Source organism: Notechis scutatus, chromosome 3 (genome assembly GCF_049901735.1).
Source record: "Notechis scutatus isolate UNSWTSFEM ecotype Mainland chromosome 3, rNotScu1.2, whole genome shotgun sequence".
In the NCBI taxonomy this organism is placed as follows: domain Eukaryota; kingdom Metazoa; phylum Chordata; class Lepidosauria; order Squamata; family Elapidae; genus Notechis; species Notechis scutatus.
In genome coordinates, this window is record NC_142011.1 from 106,925,522 (window position 1) to 106,950,699 (window position 25,178).

Consider the following 25,178-nt stretch of genomic DNA (forward strand, 5'->3'; position numbering starts at 1 on the left):
TCCAACATCTACCCCTGAGGGCATCGCTGGCAGCCACTCAACCTCCTCGATGCGCGGAGGCAAGAGGCACGAGGTAACCAGTTCAGATGTTCCTTTCCCCCCAACCCCACCCCCTCACAGGCCAGGCCTAAGCTGCGATTTCTCATGCGTATGAGTCCATCTGCCGCCAGTATCACCCCTGTTGCCCCATCTTCCCAACAGCCATCTGGTCTTCAGCACATGGCTCATCAGCCCAGAGTGGAGGTTGCCCACTGTGCTGAACTATGTACGCCCGTGCCCGCCACTGTTCCTGGCAGGGGAAAGTGACCCCTCTCAGCTTGGACTCTGGGTTTGTGACTGGTATGTCTTAACTGGGGCCGGGATGACTTTGCCTTGCCCGTGGGACCACCAAGTAACAGCTGTCAGCTACTTTCTCCACACACCAAGTCTTACCATGGGAAAGAGAGCAGCTGGGATATCAATGTAGCCACTCAGTTAATTCATAATCACCCTACCCAGAGAAGGAGGTGCTGGAGGAGGAGGAGGAGGAAAAGGAGGAGGCAGCAGTGGAGAAGCAAGCCAGGTTTTAAAGACCTGGGATGAGGGGGAGGATCCAGGTGAGGGGGAGGCTTCCAGCTCGGTCCTCCTTGCCTCCCCCAACTCCAGGCAGCCACACCTGGCAAAGGAGGGAGAGGTTTCCTCTGACTTGGGGGAGATATGAAATGACAGGAGACCAGATTTTTTTTGGGGGGGGGGGCTCTGCTTTTCTTGTTATATTTTTGTTATAATTAAATAAACATTTTTATATTTAAAATATATATATTTATATACACCTCTCAAAAAAATAAAGGGAACACAAAAATAAGACACCCTAGATCTGAATGAATGAAATATTCTTATTAAATACTTTGTTCATTACATAGTTGAATATGCTGACAACAAAATCACACAAAAATTATCAATGGAAATCAAATTTAGCAACCCATGGAGGTCTGGATTTGGAGTTACACTCAAAATTAAAGTGGAAAAAAACACTACAGGCTGATCCAACTTTGATGTAATGTCCTTAAAACAAGTCAAAATGAGGCTCAGTAGTGTGTGTGGCGTCCACGTGCCTGTATGACCTCCCTACAATGCCTGGGCATGCTCCTGATGAGGTGGCGGATGGTCTCCTGAGGGATCTCCTCCCACACCTGGACTAAAGCATCCCCAAACTCCTGACAGTCTGTGGTACAACGTGGCGTTGGTGGATGGAGTGAGACATGATGTCCCAGATATGCTCAATTGGATTCAGGTCTGGGGAACGGGTGGGCCAGTCCATAGCATCAATGTCTTTGTCTTGCAGAAACTGCTGACACACTCCAGCCACATGAGGTCTAGCATTGTCGTGCATTAGGAGGAACCCAGGGCCAACCGCACTAGCATATGGTCTCACAAGGGGTCTGAGGATCTCATCTCGGTACCTAATGGCAGTCAGGCTACCTCTGGTGGGCACATGGAGGGCTGTGCGGACACCTAAAGAAATGCCATCCCACACCATTACTGACCCACTGCCAAACCGGTCATGCTGGAGGATGTTGCAGGCAGCAGAACGTTCTCCACGGCATCTCCAGACCTTGTCACATCTGTCACATGTACTCAGTGTGAACCTGCTTTCATCTGTGAAGAGCACAGGGCACCGGGGTGAATTTGCCAATCTTGGTGTTCTCTGGCAAATGCCAAACGTCCTGCACGGTGTTGGGCTGTAAGCACAACCCCCACCTGTGGACGTCGGGTTCTCATACCACCCTCATGGAGTCTGTTTCTGACCATTTGAGCAGCCACATGCACATTTGTGGCCCGCTGGAGGTCATTTTACAGGGCTCTGGCAGTGCTCCTCCTGTCCCTCCTTGCACAAAGGTGGTCCTGATGCTGGGTTGTTGCCCTCCTATGGCCTCCTCCCCGTCTCCTGATGTACTGGCCTGTCTCCTGGTAGCGCCTCCATGCTCTGGACACTACGCTGACAGACACAGCAAACCTTCTTGCCACAGCTCGCATTGATGTGCCATCCTGGATGAGCTGCACTACCTGAGCCACTTGTGTGGGTTGTAGACTCCGTCTCATGCTACCACTACAGTGAAAACACCGCCAGCATTCAAAAGTGACCAAATCAGCCAGAAAGCATAGGAACTGAGAAGTGGTCAGTGGTCACCACCTGCAGAACCACTCCTTTATTGGGGGATGTCTTGCTAACTGCCTATGCTTTCCACCTGTTGTCTATTCCATTTGCACAACAGCATGTGAAATTGATTGTCAATCACTGTTGCTACCTAAGTGGACAGTTTGATTTCACAGAAATGTGATTGACTTGGAGTTACGTTGTGTTGTTTAAGTGTTCCCTTTATTTTTTGAGCAGTGTATATTTATATATTAAAAAATAATTTTAAATAGTACATTTAAATTTAATATAAAAAATAAAAAGTTTATATTAAATATGTTATCTTTTTTTAAAAAATCATATCAGTGGTCATCAGGATTTAAAAGTATGAGTTTGGTGGCCCCTGAGATCCAACAGGTTGTTGACCCCTGGACTAGATGACCTACAAGGTCCCCCCCAACTTCATTATTCCATTCTAAGATACAACAATGCATGAACAGAGAGCCAGAATGCTTGACTTCCTCTGCAATGCAACAAAAATGAGACTGGATGATCCCCAAACATTTACAACCATATCACTGGAAAAGAAGCTAGTTATTTTTCTTCTCAGAGTTGGATAACAGCGCCTTGGAAGGAAAATTTAGATAAGGAATGTAAAGAACTTGGGTAAGAGGATGAACAATACAGACATGACTTACTTTGGGTCTGTCACGTCTGAAATAATTTGTAACATGTTTCGATGAGCAATCTAGCTGTGAAAGAAATTTGTTTTCTCTACATTTCCATTCACATTCTAATTTACAAATTTTTCTGTTCTTTGATCATTGCTGCCACAGTACCTTATTTGCCTTTCTACATGCCAATCCTTTGATCACTTTACAAGCAACAGATGAACTAAATATTAATCAAATGCTTGGATTAAGTATTACCTAATTTCTATCCACCTGCCAATAAAATTAAACAGATAATAGCTTCCAGGCCATCCTCTTATTGTTGTTCTTGTGTGCTCTTCAAATATAGGAATATTCAGGTCAGTATATGGCATCATCATGGGCATGAATCAGAGGCTGGCTTGGTGCAGAAGAACCATCTGGCTGTTGGCAGTACAGAAATCGGGAAAGTGTCATCAGAAATAAGCCAACAGCCTATAAATCAGGGCATACAAACAAGCATAAAAGAGGAAAGAATGCAAACAAGGGCAGTTAAATTTGGGAAGCAGAACAAAAGCGATGTATTAATTGCTTCTACTACTATTGATCAATGTTTGCTACACCTCCCAAACCAAGCACGGGGATCCAATTCCTTAACCAGTACAACACTCTGTTTTTTTCTCCTGGAGGCTCAGAAAGCCCAGGGACCCTGTGTTAAGTGCATATGCCCAGGGTCAGTCCTAGGAAAGGCCCTTTTCACTAACTCATTTACGGGTGTGCTGATGGCAAAAAAATCTAGGCAACACAAGAACAGAATTTGGGAATGAAACAGAAAATCTCCTGCCACTAAATAAATAAATGTATAATTTCACCTGAAGTGAAGTTGGCTTTATCACTGTCACTTCTGGAAGTCCCTCAAGATCTAGTTATGCCAGTAGTCCTGGGAACCCTGGGGACAGGTGAACAAGTAAGGTAGCTCCACTATTTTTAACGTCCCTTCATAGGATGCTATTTATTTATTTATTCATTCATTCATTCATTCATTCATTCATTCATTCATTCATTCATTCATTCATACTGGTTCTGTGGGCGTTGCTTGATGGGTGTGGAAGTGGAAGGATACTATAAAATCTCCAGTCAGAGGTGATATTTGCCGGTTCTCTGAACTACTCAAAATTTCGGCTACCGGGGAGGGCGGAGCTAGTGTCCCAGCGGTTGGACGGGAGATCTTGATTCTCCAAGATCACCATCGATATCTCAGCTGCTGGTCTGTCCCCATGGACCTAAACTGTCCCGTAGAGACGATGATTGACAAGGGCACGTCCTGTTGATCCCAGGGACATCGCAAAGTCCCTGGTTGATCCAGGGAAAGCCCTTTTTGCTGGTGGCGGAGATGCAGCCTTCCAAGCTGCTGAAGCTAGGACAGCTCTGGAACGGAAGAGATTGGAAGAAAGTGTGTCAGCTTGGTGAGATGAACTTTTACTTATTATTTCTTGGAGAGAACACCCTGAAAAAAATAAAGTGGACTAAAAGTGAAGAGGAAAGAGTTTAAGCGTCGTGATTAATTGTCAAAGTGAAAGTTTTGTCCTTTTTTCCCCTTTTTATTGGAATTTTGAACTTGGCAAAGCTGTTTAACTTTAAGCTGGACTGGTACTTTTTAATCTTTTTATTTCTGTTTGTATTTCTTTCTCTTTTTTTAACAATCCTTTTGAAAATTATTTTTTGATTAAGACTCTTCTGCTTGACTTAAGATTTATTTTTCTCCCTTTAAAAAAGGGGGGGGGAAGATTTTACTTTTTTTTTCTTTTAGTTCCTGGCTGTAGATTGAGGAGGGAGAAGTGAAAGTAAAGGAAAGTAAGTAGCACTGCCGCCCAGAGGCTTGCATACATTGTTTCTTTTTTCTTTCACTAGTTTGTGTTACAATCAAGGACTCTGAGCTGTGTATTGGAAAAGATAGAGATGAGCATGGCAGTTTGTTTATTCAGGTGCTCATTTCTGAACAGATAGTGGAGTCTGGAGTTGAAGTTGAAAGAAAGAAGATTGAAGTGACCTTGAAAAACTCTGAGCTGATTTATCAAAGAAGAAGAATTCTATAGGAAATTACATACAAAAATAATTGATTTGGACTATGTTAATATCTTTATGATGGGTGATTTTAATGGAATAATTAATGACCGGTTGGACTATAAAACACAGAAAACAACAAAGAAAGTTAGAAAGATACTACAAAAATCCTTCCTTTGAATAACAGAAGAATTTAATTTAAAAAATGCATGGAGAGAGAGAAATGTGGAAAGTAAGCAATATACTTTCTATTCATATAGACACACATCCTGGTCTAGAATAGATATGATATGGATGTCAGCAGAATTATTGACTAATGTACGACAGATTGAAATAGAAACAAGCACATGGGCAGATCATAATCCAGTATCAGTTATTTGGAAAGGAGGAGATCTAGATGGACTCTAAATAATATGATTCTGAAAGAAAAAGACTTTAAACAGAAAATAGAGAAAGAACTTGTTTTCTTCTTCAAAGAAAATAGAAAAGAGGATACATATTTACAGAATCTCTGGGACACAATGAAGGCCTACACCAGATGCTTGATAATAGATTATACTAGGAGAAGAAACATAAAACAGAAAAAGACATTTAAGACATTAGAGGATTACTATAAAAGACTGGAAAAAGACTTACAGAAGTCCCCACAAAAAAGACATTAAAAATAAAATGGATATAATTAAACATAAAATGGGACTAATGGAAAAAGAGGAATTAGCACAAAAAATTAAAAGTGTGAAGCAGAATTAATTTGAAGATGCAAATAAACCAGGCAGATGGCTAGCTTATAAATTGAGAAAGGAAAGAGAAGCAAGAAGAATTAGCCAATTGATAAATAACGAAGGACAGGTTTGTTATGGAAATGAGGAGAAGAAAAAAATTATACAAGATTACTATGGAAAACTATACTTTCAAGAGAATATTCAAGAAGAAAAAATCAAGCAATATCTTCAGAAAGCGAACATACCTCAGATACCCACAAATATTGAAACAATGTTAGAGGGAAGTATAACAATGATGGAACTAACAGAAGCCTTAAATGCTGGGAAAGCTCCAGGTCCAGATGAGACAAATCAAAAACAATGTGAGAATCAATTTGGATACTCTGGAATATTATGAAGCACACCCTGAGAAGCAAATGGCCTTGATGTTTCTAGATGCTCAAAAAGCCTTTGACAATATGAGTTGGCGATTTATTTTACTGCAACTGATACAAATGGGCTTTGGAAATTTATCCAAGCCATTGAAACAATATATCATGAACAAACTGCAAAGGTGATGGTGAATGGAGAATTAACAGAATCCACAAATATAAGAAAAGGGACAAGGCAAGGCTGTCCATTATCACCTCTGCTGTTTGTGTTAACATTGGAAATGCTGAACAGGAATATCAGAGAAGAAAAAGAAACAAAAGGAATGAAAATTAAAAAGGAGGAGTATAAATTGCAAGCTTTTGCAGATGACCTGGTATTTATATTAGAAGACCCAATGGAAACAACACCCAAATTAATAGAAGAATATAGAAGGATATAGAAAAGTAGCAGGTTTGAGAATAAATAAAGACAAAATAAAGATATTAACAAAGAATATGTTAACAAGACAAAAGAAAGAGTTGGAAGAAACTTTTAAAAGACAGGTCACGAACAAGGTTAAATACTTTATATTTATATTACACCAAGATGCAGTACCCTGAAGGAAGATAACTATGTTAAACTCAAACAGTAGATTGCAACAGACTTGATGAAATGGGAAAAATTGCAACTATCATTGATTGGGAGAATATCTACAATTAAGATGAATATATTGCCTAGAGTTTTATATTTATTCCAGACAATTCCTATTTGACTAGGGAAAGAGTTTTTTGAAGATTTAAATAGAATTGTGTTGAGATATATTTGGCAGGGTAAAAAAGCAAGAATAAAATTAAAGCTGTTACAAGATGCAAGAATAAGAGGACAATTTGCCTTGCCCAATTGGCAGCTGTATTACCAGATAACAAGTTTGATGTGGGTAAAGGAATGGATAACACTAAGGAACAGTAGATTACTGACTTTAGAAAGCCACGACTTGCTGTTGGGATGGCATGCCTTTCTCTGGTATAAGGGAACTAAAACACAGGGGTATTTTAGAAGATATTATATTTGTGAGGCACTGTTTTTGAGTTGGGAGAGGATTAAAAGACAATATTACTTAAAAATTCCAACATGGATATCAACCATTGAAGCTTTTTCTTATCCATTAATATATAAAAGGGAACAAACAGTTAGATATGGGGAGTTATTGAATGAAAAGGGTGAACTTAAATCCATGCAAACATTGCAAGAACAAGGTGTAAAAATGAATTGGTTTTCTCATTTGCAAATACAATCTAGGTTTGATAAAGACTCCAAGGCAGAAGGTATTTATGATAAGTTAACTGACTTAGATAAAATTTTGATGGGTACTGATGAAAAGATAATTTAAAAACTTTATGGACATCTATTAGAATTTAAATTGGGGGAGGAGAAAGTTAAAGAAACGATGATTGCTTGGGGGGGGGGGAAATTTGGATATGGGATTGATTTGGAAAAATGGCAAAAATTGTGGTCTCAAAATTATAAAATGACAATGTCAACTGCATATAAAGAAAATTTGTATAAGATGTTTTACAGGTGGCATCTACCCCCGACGAGACTTGCGAGAATGTTTAAGAATAAATCAGATAAATGCTGGGAATGTCATCAGATACCTGGTTCATATTATCCTATGTGGTGGACATGTTCAGACACAAAGAAATATTGGACTAAAATCCGCACATGGTTGGAAAAAAATGATAAAACAAGATATAGACTTTAAACCAGGGATCTTTTTATTGGGAGTCATACCGGACATATACAATAAAGAACTGAAATATTTGATTGTAAATGTTTTAACAGCAATCAACCTCCCTTTGGTTGTTCCCTTAAAATGGCAATTTGATGAACTCACTAGCTCAGTGTTGGTTCACACCACAACCATAACCATAACCATTTGGTTCCCACATTGGGGTGGGGAGTGCATTATGGAAGTGTTAAGTTCCAAAACTAGTTGAGATTCTCAAGATACCTTTCCTCTCTCAAGAAAACTATCTCAATGGCTATTAAGCAGAAATTTATAGCAACAGACACCAATTAACTTACTTATTGATAGAGATATTCTGAATTGTTGCTTCTCAAATGCCTGAAAGTCCTCCTTTTTCACATATTGGCATATAGAACCAGCAGTTGATTAAGATACACATCAGGTGGCCTAATAAGGCCCAGAAAGAGCCATGCTTGAATTAAGGAGACATAAATTCAACTATTGGGAAACAACCAGGCTCAGAGAGCACCAAATACACCTCATTCAACTATCTATATAATCAGAAAGTGCAGTGACTTATATTCATTAGTTGCCCCATGTAACCCTTCTAAACTGTAGGTATTTTTATTTTAAAATACAATGAGAACAACATCCACAACCACTGCCCTGATTTCACATGGATGATGTAAACTGTGCATAAGAGAAAATTCTCAATTTTTCTCAACATATAACAGGATATTGTTTTCCTCAGGGATAAATCTAGCTCTTTCTGCTCTATTACTCTGTCTCCTTGAGGTTTGTTTTGATTTTTTTTTGTTTTATTTTTTAATGTTAGCTGCTAGACAGAATCAATCACATAAGCAGTAATCCCTTGCAAATGGAACTTAATAGATTTTTGAAAAAGCAAAATATTGACTGACTAGAGCTTAATGGCTCAGGAGCCGCATGAGTCTGGCGTGCAGATTCGCCAGCAGACAGTTTAAAAGCGCACACAAATCGAAAAGGGTAGTAAAATTCCTTTTAAGTGGCAGGCCCTGAAAAACACAGCAAGAATTTCCAGCATTAGAGTCCTTGCTATTTACATTATAACCTTACAAACTTGTCTGAGTGAGATCCTGAATGGATAACTGGCAAAGAGTCAGCTTTCACCATAGCTAAATAGAATGACATCACCAGAAAGCCAAGTAATCTTCAGATGCCCTGCAAACTTTCGAAGTTTAGATTAAGAAAACTGAGACATCTTTTGGTTGAAGTCATCCCTCTTTCAGATAAAAAGCACGTACAGGGTATGAATGAAATGAAAAATAGGTGTTATTTCAAGTTTAGAAAAAAGCCTCCCAATTCAATAGATTCACTGGAATAGTCTGAGTTTGCATGTCCAAATGGGACGAAACTTGAAACATCTCACATATTCTGTATGGAATAAAAATTTATTTTTTTCAAGTGTTCCAGCCATGAGAAAAGATGAGAACCTAGAGTAAGCCAGTCTTTCTCATTTTTCAAACCAAGGCCATAAAAAAAATTAGGTGGTAGTTCATAATATCTACAATTCCTACCCAATGTTATTTTTTGTAATAATTTTGAAAACAAATACTTCCCCCACTCCAACAAACAGCTTTTTATCTGTAGCCTTCCAAGGAGAGGTAGCCCAGCAGACAGCAACTATACATTTTGGTCCTAGGAGTAAATGCAACAACAACAAAAATTAACAAGTTACAAGTTACAAGATGTCGATTATGGAACAAAGAACAGACAATTACTGTTCAACATGCTTCTATTTTGTCTCTAGCTCAGAACAAAATTTACGAAATGTGAGTTTTTTCAAGCTCCAAAAACTCAAAATAACTGCTTGCAGGCTTCTGGTGGAGATGTAAGGATATGAAATTCCATGGAGAAATAGCTTATCTGCAACTGATTATTCCAATGATCATCTGTGTATTTACACTGAAAGAATTTGTATTTATGAATTCTACAAAGTTATCTAGCTGATCTGAACTGCCCACATCTGTCTGTCTGTATCATCCCCTCAAGCTCAGCTGCTTACTATCACCTTATTTCACGATTACTGATTAAATACGTCTACACAAAAGGGTTTTGTCGATATGTAAGCGCCCTTTGCTATCTCTGCGGCTTTAGCTGACTGGAGAATGCTTAACTCACCTAAAGGGGTAGAACAGATGGTACTATGTTAGAAGAAAGTACTACTTTACTAAAGGAAATATCCACACTGGACCTCATCTCTTGTAATGTTTCACAAATGTAGATGAATTGGATCACAATTGCAATTTTCTTGTATATCCAAGAATATTGTTGTATTATTTTGAAGTAGCAGGACAGATTCCTTTTTCAATGAAACAACAAAGGGATTTTCAGGGAAGCAAAATAAACAAATAAATCCATATTTTCTCTTTACTCAGAAATATTCAATTTAGTAGAATATGCTTCTGAATAATTGAATATAGGGAGGAGCAGGGTTTTTTTGGAGTTAAGATGCTATAGACAGAACAAGGTTCTTCTTGTAAAAGACTTTTAGAAGAGTGCCAGGCTTCCTTCCAGACAGAGCAAATAATCTTGCCTCCTCAGACATTTAACTCATAGTCAGTCAGAAACTTGCTAAAAGCAGAAACTCATAGACAAGACAGAAACTATGGATACTTGGACAATTTATGCAGAAAACAGAAATGAAAGGGTGTTTGAAACTCATTGGTAAGTGTTACTCATCAGGCTAAGGGCCCTGACTGGCTGTCAAGAAGTGCAATGCAAAGTACTGTTTTGACCTAGAAAGCTCTATATACTCATCATGCCTAAATATCTGTCAGCCCAACCAGCTAGAATTGGCCTATGTAAGAGAAGGTCTGGTAGCCTCACCCTTCACCTTCTGCAGTCACCTTCTCTTAGGATCAAGGCTTGTATCATCTGTTACAGTATTCCAGAAATTGGTTAAGAGGGAACCAGGGGTGGGATATGACAGGGTTAACTACCGATTCGGGATTTACGAGCTTCCCTGCATGCTGTGAGCCGCGCGCCTGTAAATCGTCATCAGCATGCTGTGTGCAGAGATGCAGCTTTTGAAACAGCCTTCTTTTCCTGCTTTTTTAACTGCAGCTGTGCCTCGTTCGGCGGGCTGAAGTTGAAAAATCAGGAAATAAAGATCAAGTAAGAGTCCGGGTGGGCGGGTGGGCAAAAACATCAGCAGACATAGAACTGGTTCTATGTCTGCTGCTCTTCAGAGCTACCGGTTCTACAGAGGTGGACAGAACCAGTAGAAACCCACCCCTGGATGGAACTATTATGTTCCTAGTATACTGTACTATCATTTATTTTATTATTCTTGAATCAAATAGATATCATTCTAATGTTAAAACTATATACTTATCTACCTGACTTTTTGAATCAAATTAGTGGTACTTGCAAAATATAAAAATAAACTCTCCTTCTGCTTCTCTTTCCATTAACACCATCAGCCCTCCTATCCAGGACTGTTAACCAGATGGGGTCTGATCATACTATCTTTGTTCCTTTGCTTTTCTTCATTTGTTTCCAATTAAAATTATTTTGAACAGCAAAACTGGTATTTTGGAGACGTATGCTTTAGATTCCAACTTTGCCATGAGATAGTTGGGTCTTGTGCAAATCACTCTCTTGCATCCTTTATACAGAAGAAAAAAGAATATAAAAGAAGTGACCTACTTAACAGGAATATGGTTAGGATGAAATAAGGCAAATTACAATATATTTGAAAAGTAGAGAAGAGTCAGAGGTGACCTTAGAGAAATAATTCAATAATCATACAGTCATTAGTTAAACACCATCTTTACTTTAAAAAAGAGGAAAGGAGAAAGAAATTCAAAATTGCCCTGCCTTGATTTTATGATAGAAAAAGGAAGAATGAATGAATATCTGGATAGGCTTTCAGGATTCTGTTATTATACCCTTCCACAATAGACTTCCAATAGTCCTTGCCAAGTCTATCTCCTGAGCTGGCATTTTTCAAAGAGCAAATAGAAAATAAAACTGATTGATTTACACATTTATGAAATATTTTCTTACAAAATTCATCGTTCTGGTTCAGAACAGTTCTCTACTTGACCAATAGCTCCATATATACTTGAGATGATGATAAAATATCAAATTTCCCATTCCTGATCTCCCCAGTAGAATTAGGACTGCAATCCAGAATTCGCAGACAAAACCCCTGATGGCTGGGGATTACAGTCTAAACCTAAATGAAAAGTATTGATTTCTATCCTTCCCTTTTTTTATTTTTCATGTACAAGCTAAAACTCAATTGTCGTGTTGATTCAAGCATTTTCTGCTGGTTCTGTCAATAAAGTCTAATCAACTCTGGACTGAATAATGAACTCTTGTGTTAAATATTGGTAGCAAAGCTAATATTCAAATTTAAATATTTTACAAATATATTGTAGTTGAGTTTTGTGGCTTACAGTTCATTATGCCAAGTTCATAGAATGTCCTGATCAGAGATAAGGAACCTATATTCCATGGACCAAAAGCATTCCTGTAAAATGTGACTGTTGGAGCCTCTACTGGACTATTCTAAAATGTTGGTAGTAGCATGGCATAAAGATTATTCCCAATAATTATAAATTTAATTTATACAGACTCCAGACCCACTAAAAGCCTCTGTGTTGGTTTTGGGGATAGGAATTATTGTGCACCTTACTTCTGACCAACAATGTACCGCCAAATACCTGTGACAGTCATATAACAGTTAGGGAAGCTGCAAAAAATCTTGCAATTGACTTTGATAATCCCTGACACATACACCAAGAGCAACTCAGGTCCTAGTAGCCCCCATCTGTGTTTGATACACTTGTTGCTGTTTTCCCAGGAATAGTTCCTGGCTAATATCCCAGCTTTGTTACAATTTTCAACTTCCTTCAGTAAAATATGACGACCCTTACTCTGTCAAGGGGCCTTGGAGTACTCATATCAAATGACCTAAGCATCAGAGCTCACCGTAGCAGCATTGCCAAAAAGGCATTAAGAGTTGTAAATCTAATCTTAAGAAGCTTCTCCTCCTGTAATATTGAATTGCTAACTAGGGCATACAAAACCTTTCCTAGACCAATACTCGAATACAGCTCATCTGTCTGGAATCCGCACTGTATATCAGACATTAATACAGTTGAGCGAGTTCAGAAGTATTTCATGAGAAGAGTATTACACTCCTCTGCTTGCAACAGAATACCCTATATCACCAGGCTTGAAATTTTGGGCTTGGACAACCTTGAATTACACCACCTATGGTTAGACTTAAGCGTAGTACACAAAATTATCTGCTACAATGCCTTCAGCTTCAACTGCAACAATACAAGAGCACACAACAGATACAAACTCAATGTAAACCGCTCCAAACCTGATTGCAGAAAGTACGACTTCAGCAACAAAGTGGTCAATGCCTGGAATGCACTACCTGACTCTGTTGTTACATCCTCTAACCGCCACTCCTTTAACCTTAAACTATCCACTATTGACCTCACCCCATTTCTAATAGGTCTGTAAGGGGCGTGCATAAGTGCACAATTGTGCTTACCGTCCCTGTCCTATTGTCCCGATTTATTCGTACCTATTTCCTGTATAAACTCATGTTTATAGTTATACCTATTATCTTGTAAGCGATTGACAAATCAAATAAATAAATACAATAAATAAAATAAAATGCTCAGCTTCCAGGAGGAAATTTACAGAACTCTGGAGGTCGAGAATTGTGTTAAGAATTCAGAATACAACATCTACAGCTCAAAGGCCATACAAATTAATGAAAAGGAAGAGAAAGCCAAACAAACTACTTCTACAAAATAATGAGTATTATATAATGCTTCGATAAATGGTATGTATTTTGGTACATAATAGAAGAAAAAGCTATCTTAGTAAATTAATTACAAAGGTTATTAATAAGGTAGCAGTGCTAATGGGTTTGTGTTATCACAGTAACAGTGGTGGGTTTCAAATAATTTCACTACTGGTTCACCGAAAATGTGAGCCTACACGCACGCACAGCTTCTGCCACATGGTGAGGCTCGACCGAGCAGCCTTTCAGGGCCTGCTCCCATCCATCTTTATTCTCCGGGGCAGCGGCTGCTTCTCTCTGCGCGACTGGAAGAGTGTCTTATGCAATTTAGCAGCTGTGAGCCGCCACTTTCCTCTAAGTCCCATCTGGAAAGCGCTGCAGCATAGAGAAGCAGCAGCCATGTTTAATGCTGTTTCTCTCAGCCACAGCACTTTCTGGATGGGACTTAGAGGAAAGCAGCAGCTCACAGCTGCTAAATTGCACAAGATGCTCTCCCAGCAAGAGCAGCAGTGGAGAGAAGCGACTGCCGACCTGGAGAGCACATGGAACGTCTCCACGATCAACCAAGGCTCAGCAAGGGATGGAAGAAGCGGCTGCAAGATCTCCACTGCAGTGCTTTCAGGATGGGACTTCTTACAGGTAAGAAGAACCATTTGGTCCATTCCCAAACTGCTTTGGCCTTCCTGTCACTCAAACAAGCAAAGCACTTCCCAACTGATCAATGGTTGGTGGAAAAAGCATAGAGTTGGGAAATGCCCAAATCCCTGGGTCACAGTTTTTGCAGTACATGGGGTAGTGAGTTGCCAGTCATGATCTAAAGAAAAATGGTATGCAAGAAAGAAAATAATAACTAAATTCTTTGCATACTTTGTTTAGATATCAAATAAAACAGGTTAAATATCACCTAATCAATTAAAAATATAAAATATGACTGCTGTTTGGAAATATAAACTTTGTCAACTTCTATTTACATTTATTTACAATGGACTATACTCAAGGATGAAGTCAAGACTGTTCCTGAATAACGTGTGAGTTAATGTTAAGGAATTGGAATTGTATGTTTCCACTTGCACAGATATAACTAATGGACAAAAGGATGAGGAAAAGGTAATTTTTTCACTAGGAACTTTGACAGTCTTCTATACTTTTCCAACCATTGTGCCCACCAAAAACAGTAATTAGGACTGATTTTATATCACTACAATGATGACTGGGTGATGCCACAAAGATACTGTAAATCACTAGTGGACAAATGTATATACTTGTGTAATTAATAACATCAGCCACACTATACATTAATGTAGGATAAGCTTTGTAGGATATCTAGCAGTATATCAATAAAAGGGGAAAAAACCAATTTTAAAAACAGAAATTTACTCATAAAGACTGTAGCTTAGAAATCCCCAGAGAGTAGCACAATGCCTTGGCCACTTCTACTTACCTTTGTGGAGAATCTGGATCAAAGCAAGTTTTCCTTACATTAGTTACTTTGGGGTTACAACAGTCTCCGTCATCAAAATTGTGGAGCATATTGTTGCACTCCATGTTGCAAACACCATCCCGACGCTCCCAGATATAGCAGCGTCCCAGCCAACGGCAGTCACCACCATCATAGCCTGTCAACGGATGCTTGCACTCAGGATTGCAAAACTCATTGCCAATTTTTCCTGGCTCACAGTTCATTAGAATCACACGGTAACGGAGCAATGAATTGTACACTTTGTGAATGCTAAGTTGCCAAGTGATGTTATAGCGGCCAAAGGCCTCATTCAGGGCTTGGTGCTGATGGGCAATCTGTTCCTCACTCACAGTAGGATGGAGACCATCATCATCATAGATATTGACAACCCGATAGTGCACTACTTTCTCATTCCGTAGCAGCCAGTGGCTGTTGTAATGAGATATCAATTCCACATTGTCACAGGCCGTCTGTCCACAGAGTGGGGGTATAAGCGGAGATAGAACTTGAGGTTCTGGTCTATACATCGCCTCTACTTGTGGGTAGACTCCATCCTTGAATGTTACCCACTGCTGCTGCAAATGGCTGAACTTTGCACTGAGCAATAAGGAAAGTTCTCTGTCTTTAAACTTTCCCAGGAAGGCCCTTTGGAGTTTCTCTTGGGGCATAGCAATGTTCCAAAGGGCTAGCAGAGCCAGGTAGCCTCGGAAGTTGAGTCCGTCTGAGTTGCTGCCTCCCAGGATCAAAGTGCGGCACGAGGCCATGAACGGACTGTGAAGGTCACCAGACTGCTGGGAGCTGCGAGCTACCCGCCTGCCATTGACATACAGAAACATCTCCTTCCCACTGTAAGTAGCCGCCACATGAGTCCATGTATGGAACTGGTAACGGTGGTATGCCAATATAGTGGCAGATTTCTTGACACGGTCTGTACGGAGTGAGAAGAAGAAACGGGCATTCTTTCTTTCAGGATTCTCCTCCAAACGGATGCCCAAAGTCCACCCCTTATCACTGCCAATGTGAGAGCAATTGTCAAATACACCTGAATGGAGAGGACAGAGAGAAAAAAGGGGAAAAGAATGCAATATAGGAATGCTAGTAAAAGTATTATATTGTCTCTCATCTTAAATACAGAAGCAATATACACCACATTGCAGAGCTAGAGCAAAATTACATATTTAAACTGATTGAAATGTTATTTCCACCACATCCACCCTCCAAGTCTCTTGGAAATTGCAGTTTAGTGAAAATGGTTTGTCTAATGGCTTAGGTCAAGGGTCTTCAAACTCGGCATGTTTAAGACTTGTGGACTTCAACTCCCAGAATTCCTGAACTTATATGACTGGAGAGGAATTCTGGGAGTTGAAGTCCACAAGTCTTAAAGTTGTCAAGTTTGAAGACCCCTGGCTTAGGTTAAAAAGAAGAAGTAGACACTATTTGCATATCACACTGCATCAAGTATTGCATTTAAATTGTTTGGCTTTGCAGCCAGCCTTATTCCTTTGCCAGTGGAGCTATCCAGAGAATTGGTGCTGACTGAGCAAGTAAAACCCCAGAGGAGCATCATAGCAAATGGCTCACACTGATAATTCCTGGTCTCAGTCCCATCTGTCTTTCCTATCCCATGGTTATTCATTCTTCTTCTGGAAAACAAGTACTTAATACAATTGCTTGCTGAGGCAGCTGGATATACTAGGCAAAATCATTTTTCATTCTGTAATCTGGCCACTATTATGTGGATATTAAGTACCTGCAATATTTTGCATAATGTATTCCTGCTTAGATTGGTTAGTAATATTCATTATTATATGCAAGGTAAACAAAAGGTGGCAAATATTAAATTACAGTAACACAGAAATTTTTCCAAGTATACACTCTGCAACTAGAAAGATGACATTTAAATTTAATGAAGCAAAAGTTGAAATATTCCAAATGGCTCATTAATGTGATGAAACAAAATATATTTCACTGGTACAGCTTGTGAGCTGCTTACTGTTTTCCTTATAGCCAATAATTTGGAGTCTTGAATTGGTGGAGATGAGAAAGACCATTTCTGACCATGACTATATATACAGTAGTTAGGTCCAAAGAAAGACAGAACAAAGAATATATATATGAAGAACATATGAATATATGTGCTCATGGGATCAGTATAGAATACCTTACCTCAAAGTCCATCTACCTAATTAATAGAATACAACCTTCTGCTGGAGAAACACATACCAGTTCCACATAATGCCTGCCCTTAATATTCAGAGGTTTTCCAAAGCTCATTCTTACAAATTTCTAAATACAGATAAAAAGAATGCAATGTTTTAGCTGTATATATACAGTAAATACATTCTTATGACCATTACCCAAACTGTCATTCAAGATTGCAGCAATGAACTATTTTAACACGTGCAAAAATAAAACTCCAAAGACATTTTCAAGGTCTACAAAATGTACTACTGAAAAAAAAAATAGAGGTCAACAGTCTCAAAAATACCTGAATCTTCATTTCCTTATTGCTCAAATATTAACATGTTAGAAAAAAAATAAGAGACTATTTTTCAACCTTGAGTACCAATTACTTTCCCAGATCATCTGGAATTCAGTAATGTGGAAGAAAAATCTACAAATGTTGGAGCCAAAACATTTGATGATTAAAACCTGGCTCTCACACAGGATATAAGAAGGTAAATGTGAATATGTGAAAAATGACCAATTCTTCTGACATTTGTATTAAATGTAAATTGCAAGATACTTGCTATCACAATCCTTTTCTTCTTCAGATGAAATTAAATACTATGGGGTTCAGAAATAATAAAACATAACTGGAAGGGGGAGGTAAATGTACCCCTTAGTATGTTTTGTTTACTCTGAATAGCTTTGAATGTTGAATTCTTGTTTCCATTTCATGATTCATGAGGTTATGAATATTGCTTTCAAAAGGAAGAGTTATAAGGTATTTGACAGCACAATCAATATATCAATGTCAATATACTCCTATAGGAAATTTTATTCTGTTTCTGTCCATTTCCTAAAATTTTAGTAAAAACATTTCACATACTTACATTTTAAGAAGTGTTGCTTAATCTAATACAATAATTCTAGTGTTAAATATTCCATGGCAACAAACAGCTTCTCCAATGGAAACTTTCATCAGTTGACAAAGTCATCAAAATACCTGACCTTTATTGTCATTGCTCCAAAGCAGTATTTCTCAAAGTCTGATGCCAACAAAATTACTTTTAATTAAGACAGAACAAAATAATTTAACTACACTACAGCTTTTTTTTCACTGGGAGTCAGATGGCATATCAATTTACTGTTATGTTATCAATTTACTGTTATTTACACATAGTTAGCCAGATGTTTAGATTAGATTTGGCATTTTTATTCACCTTTCAAGGCCTTCCCAAGGACCAAGATCTACATGTTGTTCTTCGCTGATATTAAAGATATTATTGCAGGATGTAAGCTGTCCCAAATAAAGCTGTCTTTCACAATTGACTGATGGCAATTTTGTCAATGCTGATGGTGTTCAAATGGTGCTCCAGTTGTTTTGGGGTTGTGCCCAAAGCACCTATTACTATTAATACAACCTTTGTTTTCCTTTGCTATAGTTGCTCTACTTCTATTTGCAGATCCTATAATTTTCTCCAGTTCTTTTTCTTTTCTTCTGCTGTCTTCAGGTACTGCCACATCCACTATTCAGAAATTTTTCACCTTTTTTTTTATCAACAATTGTTAAGTCTGGAATATTATGTGGCAGATAGCTATATGTCTGAATTCTAAAGTCCCAGAGCACTTTAGATACTTTATTTTCTATTATATTATTTTATGGTCTCATCAGTTCTTGCTTGCAGGCGAATGGTATTTCCTGCAGAACTGTTAATTATTAGATTATATTATTATATTAATTATATTATTATTTATATTACCTATATTATAATATTGTAATATATAATAATAAATAAAGATGTCATTGCAGGATATAACTTGTTCCAAGTAAAATTGCTGTTTGCAACTGATTGATGATGATTTTGTCAATGTCAATGGCGTTCAATTATTAAATATTAAAGGCCTTTAAAATTAAGGTGAAGGCATACAATTATAACATTATTTTATTTACCAAAATATATGAATTCCCATATCACTAAAGGATTTGTTTGTTTATTTATCAAATTTATTTGCCACCCATCTCACAGTTCAAGTGACTCTTACGTAAACATATGTTTATTTAGTGATTCATTATTACACAAAGTTTGAGAAACACTACTCTAAGCTTGCATAAACTTTCTATCATAGTCTCACTGAATTCTGTTTAGTCTATATTTCATTTTTAAGAATCAGAGACAACATACTAAGCATGAGAACATATTTCCCCCTTCCTTATTATATGAGCATTAGCCTACACAGTAAATTAAATAGTATAGGAATGTCTATCATGCATACTTTTCTCAATATCATTGGAAAAAAATATTTGTTGGACTAAAAACTCCAGGAACAGAGACACATTTACTTTCTTAAGTAATTTACATCATACTATTGAACTGGAGGACTATATTAAACTATTTATTTATTTAATATATCTATATAGCCACTCAGGCAGCAAACAAATAAAAACTACAATCACAATCAATAATATCAAAGTAGCAAAAAAGAAAAAACAATTGACACCCCCCAAAACTCTCAATCTTAATTTTAATCCTAAAGGAAAGATTAACTCTATGCTGTTTGTACAAATGCATCTTCATTGGCCCTCATTGAACAAATACATGAAACAATATGGGCAACTTTTTGCTGTTTCCTCCTGATTATTTTATTATCTTGTCCAAGTACACAAATATATGGGTGGATCAAAATCCTCTCTTCCCACTTGCAAATTTCTCAAAATTGTTTCCACAGATCCTTCATTGCTGTAATCAGGTAGTGACAAACATGTTTCCTTCTCTTGTTGTCATTTCAACTTCAACACCACACTATGCTAAGCTTTATCTTGTTACAGATTCCTGCTCTGAAAACCCAGAGAATCTGCTTTGGAAAATCTCAGAATGTTTTCAGGGTCTTGTCTCAGAAGCCAGGCCAACAAGTGGGAAAATGGCCAGGAATGTGTCTGAAGATGGGATTAGAGAGTTCTACTCCAGCAACAGCTTTTTTTAAATGGCAATACAACTTTAATGAACAAGCAGTTCCCATGATCAGACAGCCAGCAAGTGGGAGGCCAGCAAAGGAACAGGTAAACAGGAAGTAGAAACAGAAGAAGCAAGGGATAGGATTTGGATGCAAAAGTACCTGGTACAAAAACTCACACAACCATCTCTCATTTTGCAAAAGATGTCACAGAAAGACAACTTCTTACATCTTCAGCCAACTTTATATGTAGAGACTTGGCCCCAAATATCTCCTCCAGGAAAATTACTGGGGTTGCTACTGAAGCCAACTCAAGAAAAATAACCATCCTAAATTGGATTATTAAAACACAATTGGTATTTATGAAAAAAAAGAGATACTAATATAAAACTGAGGCTGGAGCTCTTAGCAAAGGCTCCTAAAGAAAAGTTACCATCTACCTACACTTTCCTTTTGAGAAGCCAGAAAGCTATGAATTTTAATAACACCTCCTCCCATAATTAACCTTCACCCACTTTTATACTGTATTTTCCCTTTCATTTGTTCCTTATTATTTCTATTTCTGCCTCTTCAGCCCCCTTTCCCACATTTCTCTTTTACATATTCAGTCACATATTTGTCAAGGCATGTTAGGACAACATAATCCTGTACTAGAAACTCACTTTTGCCCTTCTTCTACCATCTGGCCTGAGCATTCAGGATGAAAATAAAATAGGTTGTTCTCATTGCTCAATAGGGCAATCTGTCTGTCTATCTATCTATCATCTATCTATCTATCTATCTATCTATCTATCTATCTATCTATCTATCTATCTATCTATCTATTTATCTCTACATTCCACCTTTATTATATTTACAAATAACTCAAGGCGATGAATATATTCAACATATCCTTCCTCCTATTTTCCCCACAACTATAACCCTGTGAGGTAGGTTTGGCTGAAGGTGACTGATCCAAAGTCACCCAGATGGCTTTCATAGCTAAGCAAGGACTTGAACTCATGGTCTCCCACAGCCTGGTGTGAAATGACAGAAGAAAACTGTTCTTTCACCATAATCTTCTAATAGTTTTTTGCTTTCTTGGTGATAAAGATAAAGAATAACAAGACTTTATGCTTTGGGACTGTAACTTCCTTTCCTTTACTCCTTTCCTTTGGAAAGTCTAAGATCTCCCTAGTACACCTCTCCATTTTTTGAATAGTAAATATCTTCATATTCTTAAATACATGGGCTTTAAAAAAATCTGTCCTTGGGGAAAATAGCTTCCTGGATAATCAGGTACTTGTAGAACTGATCTGTTCTAAACTGGAAAAGATTTCTTTCCACCTACTAACATCTTCAAGCCCTACACCATGAAAGGCCATTTTGCAAACTACAGGCTCTTCCTTCTCTTGCTGCTTCTTCCAACCCGTTTTCCCTACCCAGGGTACTGTTTTTCTATTGTTGCATCTATTAGTTCTGATGCCTCCTCCACCTGTTGTCAAAGATGGTAGCAATTACTTTTGCAGATGAAAGGAGGAATGAGAAATCTGGCCCATGACATAGGATTCAGCAGTTAGTTCATGCCTCAGATATGAATAATTTATGATCACAATTTCAAGCAAGCCAAAAAAACTCTCCTCCTGCACTGCTTAGCCTCTTTTGAGAAAAAAAAATGAAACACACAAAACCATGTGGTTTGAATTATTGTTACTGGTCCTGTTCTCTTTATTGTACATTCAATTAGGAATAAGCTGAACCAAAAGACGAAAATGGTTTGATCTTACCCATTTCTTCATTTAATGATTGGATATACTTAGGATGCCCATAAATCAAAGATAGTAGGATGCTGAACAGTCAATATTTTTGACAGGATTTGGTTTCCACGTTCTGCACATCTACTAAAGATGCAGGATGTCATCTTTATTTGCACATGCCTTATATTTGTGATGCTCAGTGCTTGGATTGCTTCAAGCCTTTCCAGTAATACAATTTTTGCAATATTTAAAATTATGAGATCAAATAAATCAACCCGTGAACAATGGTTCCTGTTATCCTTCATCAGAACAGAAGACATTAGGCCTTCAATATCCAGCAATAGTGTGACAGTTGTGTCCACTGACTGGTTCAAGGTTAGTAAACTTACTGCCTGCAGATTACCGGGATTTTCTAAGGTTTCTGGATTCTATAGATCTAAACCTGATCCAGGAAAGTTCTTCTCTGCACAACCATTATCTAGCAAGAAATATTTGTTTTTAACTCTTACTTTCCTCTCAAGTTATGGATTCTTTTTTTCACAAGTAAGACTTGATGCTGGATAAAACAAATTCTAATTCAGAAAAGTAAAAGAAAGAAAATAAAAATTGATCATATACATCTGCATGCAGCCATTCTGGAATATACTCTGTTAATGCAAAGTATTACTTAATTTTTGTATATTTTCATCAAAAAATGTTCATACTGTACATGCATACATTATTTACAATTCATTATTTTGTTCTTCAATTGCCAAATTAAAATGGTGTGAATGCTGTAATTCAATCAAAAATGTTATTCAGGTGTGATTCCTCTTTAAAAGTTCTGTATTCTCCAGAATCTGCAGCAAAAACCACCTTGGTGGATTTCATTATTAGATAACAACAAAATGTGACTTGATATTAATATTTAAGAGCCCCTCACCAATATTTTTCCAGCTTCTCCTCTCTCTGGTTCTCTCTCAACAACCTTTGATGCCATTCAAAACAAACCTTGAGATAGCAGATGAAGACCTGAAATTGTCTCTCCAAGAGAGCAATCTTTAGTTGTGGTTTACCTTAGACTTCACTTCATTCTGTTATGAATTCCAGGTGCTGTACAATCCATTAAAAGAATATAATACATTTTTTAAAAAAGCCTTGATTCTAACAATCTATGGAAAGTCTTGGTCATCTGGTCTGTTAGAATCAAGTCCCAAAGATGCTTTTTCAAAAGGCAACTGGACTTTCTTTCTTTTTTTTCCTTGAAGAAGTTTTGCTTCTCATCTTCTGAACAACTGAAGAAGCTTCTTGGATGAGAAGCGAAATTTCTTCAAGGAAAAACAAGGGAAGTTCAGTTGTCTTTTGAAAAAGCACCATTGGGGCTTGATTCTAACAGACCAAAAATCTGAATGAACAAAATAATTTTACCAAGATTCTAAGGTATGTAGTATTGCAGGACTGGGATGGCATTACACTGACACAAATAGTAAATCTCAACATTGAGGGATCTGGACAGATTGGTGAAAAGAGTACTCATTAGTTTTAGAACCACCACCACCCCGCCAAAGAAACCACGAAAAATAATGGACCAATTTTTACCAGGTTTATTGTCTGACAAAGGAACATACTGTAATTGAAAACAAGATTTTCAGAATTAGGTTTGGGCAGACTTTCGTCCATGATTTTGCCCATTTATTTTTCATTCAGCATCTGCTGGAAACATTATTGTTACATTTTATTATTATTTAGATTTTCTTTATTTAAAATGTCTCTCTTCAGAAAAAAAAGTTTCACCATAAAATATTATTGCACAGGTGATCTGTTATGCAAAGGAATCCTCCTTTAGCATTCAGATCCCAAGCTGTGGGTGCAAATATGCATATACATTGAATTCCTTTCAGAATTGACAGAAATGGCATGAATTTGGGTATATCAATCAAATTTCAAGCAACAATTCTGTGTCAACTAAAATTCCCAAGTTTTCTACAAGATCAATGTTGTCTATAAGGCATTGTAGTACTCAGCAATGTGGGCTGAAGAAGTTTAGGGAGGCTAAATATTTTTATGCAAAGTTTTCCACTTCAAACAAATTTGGCAGTTTCAGAATTGTATAATATTTCCTATTGAGGTGAATATTCTAAAAATTGAGAAGTTACACTTCTATTGCTTAATAATTTTCTAGCATTCAAATATTTATCTGCACATCAGGTATCATCGTTCTTGGTAAATCTGGTGACAATATTCAAACTCCATACAATAGATTGGATTTAATGTTTGTTCTCATCAATGTAGTCCAAATGCCTTTGTAGATGAGGACACTGAGTTGAATATGCTAATCTAAATCATACTCATTAGCTAGGAAGATCTTCCAATTTAAACATTTATTGGAAAGTAGATATCTTACAGTAGTAGTATTGCCAGCATATGCTCGAAGTATGAATCATCATGGCAAATTATCCTGTCCATAAGTGGTAAAACCTGGCAGCCTCTCTAAAGCTGTCAAAAAGTCATGAGGGACTTTAGTCTTCCAAAAGTCCTTAAGGTGAATGTAACACCTCTGAAACAGGAGAAATGCTAGCAAGCCAGCTATTCACATTTCACCCATCTTAAAAAGTCCTGCTCTGTCCAATCCTTATTCAATCCAATACTCCCAACTAATCTCCATTTCAAAACTCAATTTCCTCACCTTTCAGATGGCAAGAAAAAATAGAGCCACATGTCATCAGACTATTAATGGCACTTAATTTAAATCATCAAATACTACAGACATTTCTTGTCTCATTCATCTTGTCTCAATACATTTCTTGCCTCATTCATCAAGCGGCTATACTGCCTTCTCACTGTGGTAAGGCCGGACCTCATCCAGGGAATGCAGCCAAAGGAGACTATCCAAAAAGTGTTGGGGGAACAGAGAAAATAAAAGGCCAATCAGTATCTGGGCTGACATGAATACATTTAGAGTCTCCAGAACAGTTACTATATATACAGTTTCTCCCTCCCTTCCTTCCTTCGTTGAATCTGGTTTCCCCATTGAGTTTGCTTGTCAGAAGATCGCAAAAGGTATCAGATGATTCCAGGACACGGCAACTGTCATAAATGTGACTCTGTTGTCAAACATCCAAATGCAAATCATGTGACCATGGGGATGCTGCAATGGTCATAAGTGTGAAAAATTGTCATAAGTCACTTTTTTCAGTGCTGTTGTAACTTTGAATGGTGACTAAATGAACTGTTGTAAGTTGAGGACCACCTGTACTCAACTATGAACTTGATTTGAGGATTTTAAACACCTGCATTTTTCCATTTCTCCATAACATGTACCATTTATTTGTCAATGTTATCTCAAATCAGCAGGAATATTGCCTTCAAATATTTTTTGTTTATTCCTAACAAATAATGGCAGTCTATTAGCCTTTAGCCA

At 37.6% G+C, this 25,178-nt stretch overlaps 1 protein-coding gene across 1 annotated transcript in view; it reads right to left on the minus strand.

The window, feature by feature from the left end:
- The window catches only part of PAPPA2 (pappalysin 2), a 169,967-nt gene that overhangs the window by 138,120 nt on the left and 6,669 nt on the right, over positions 1–25,178 (minus strand). The window contains exon 2 of the mRNA XM_087960905.1: positions 14,907–15,966. Coding sequence (XP_087817031.1) covers positions 14,907–15,966 — 1,060 coding nt within the window. The remainder of the gene's footprint in view (positions 1–14,906; positions 15,967–25,178) is intronic.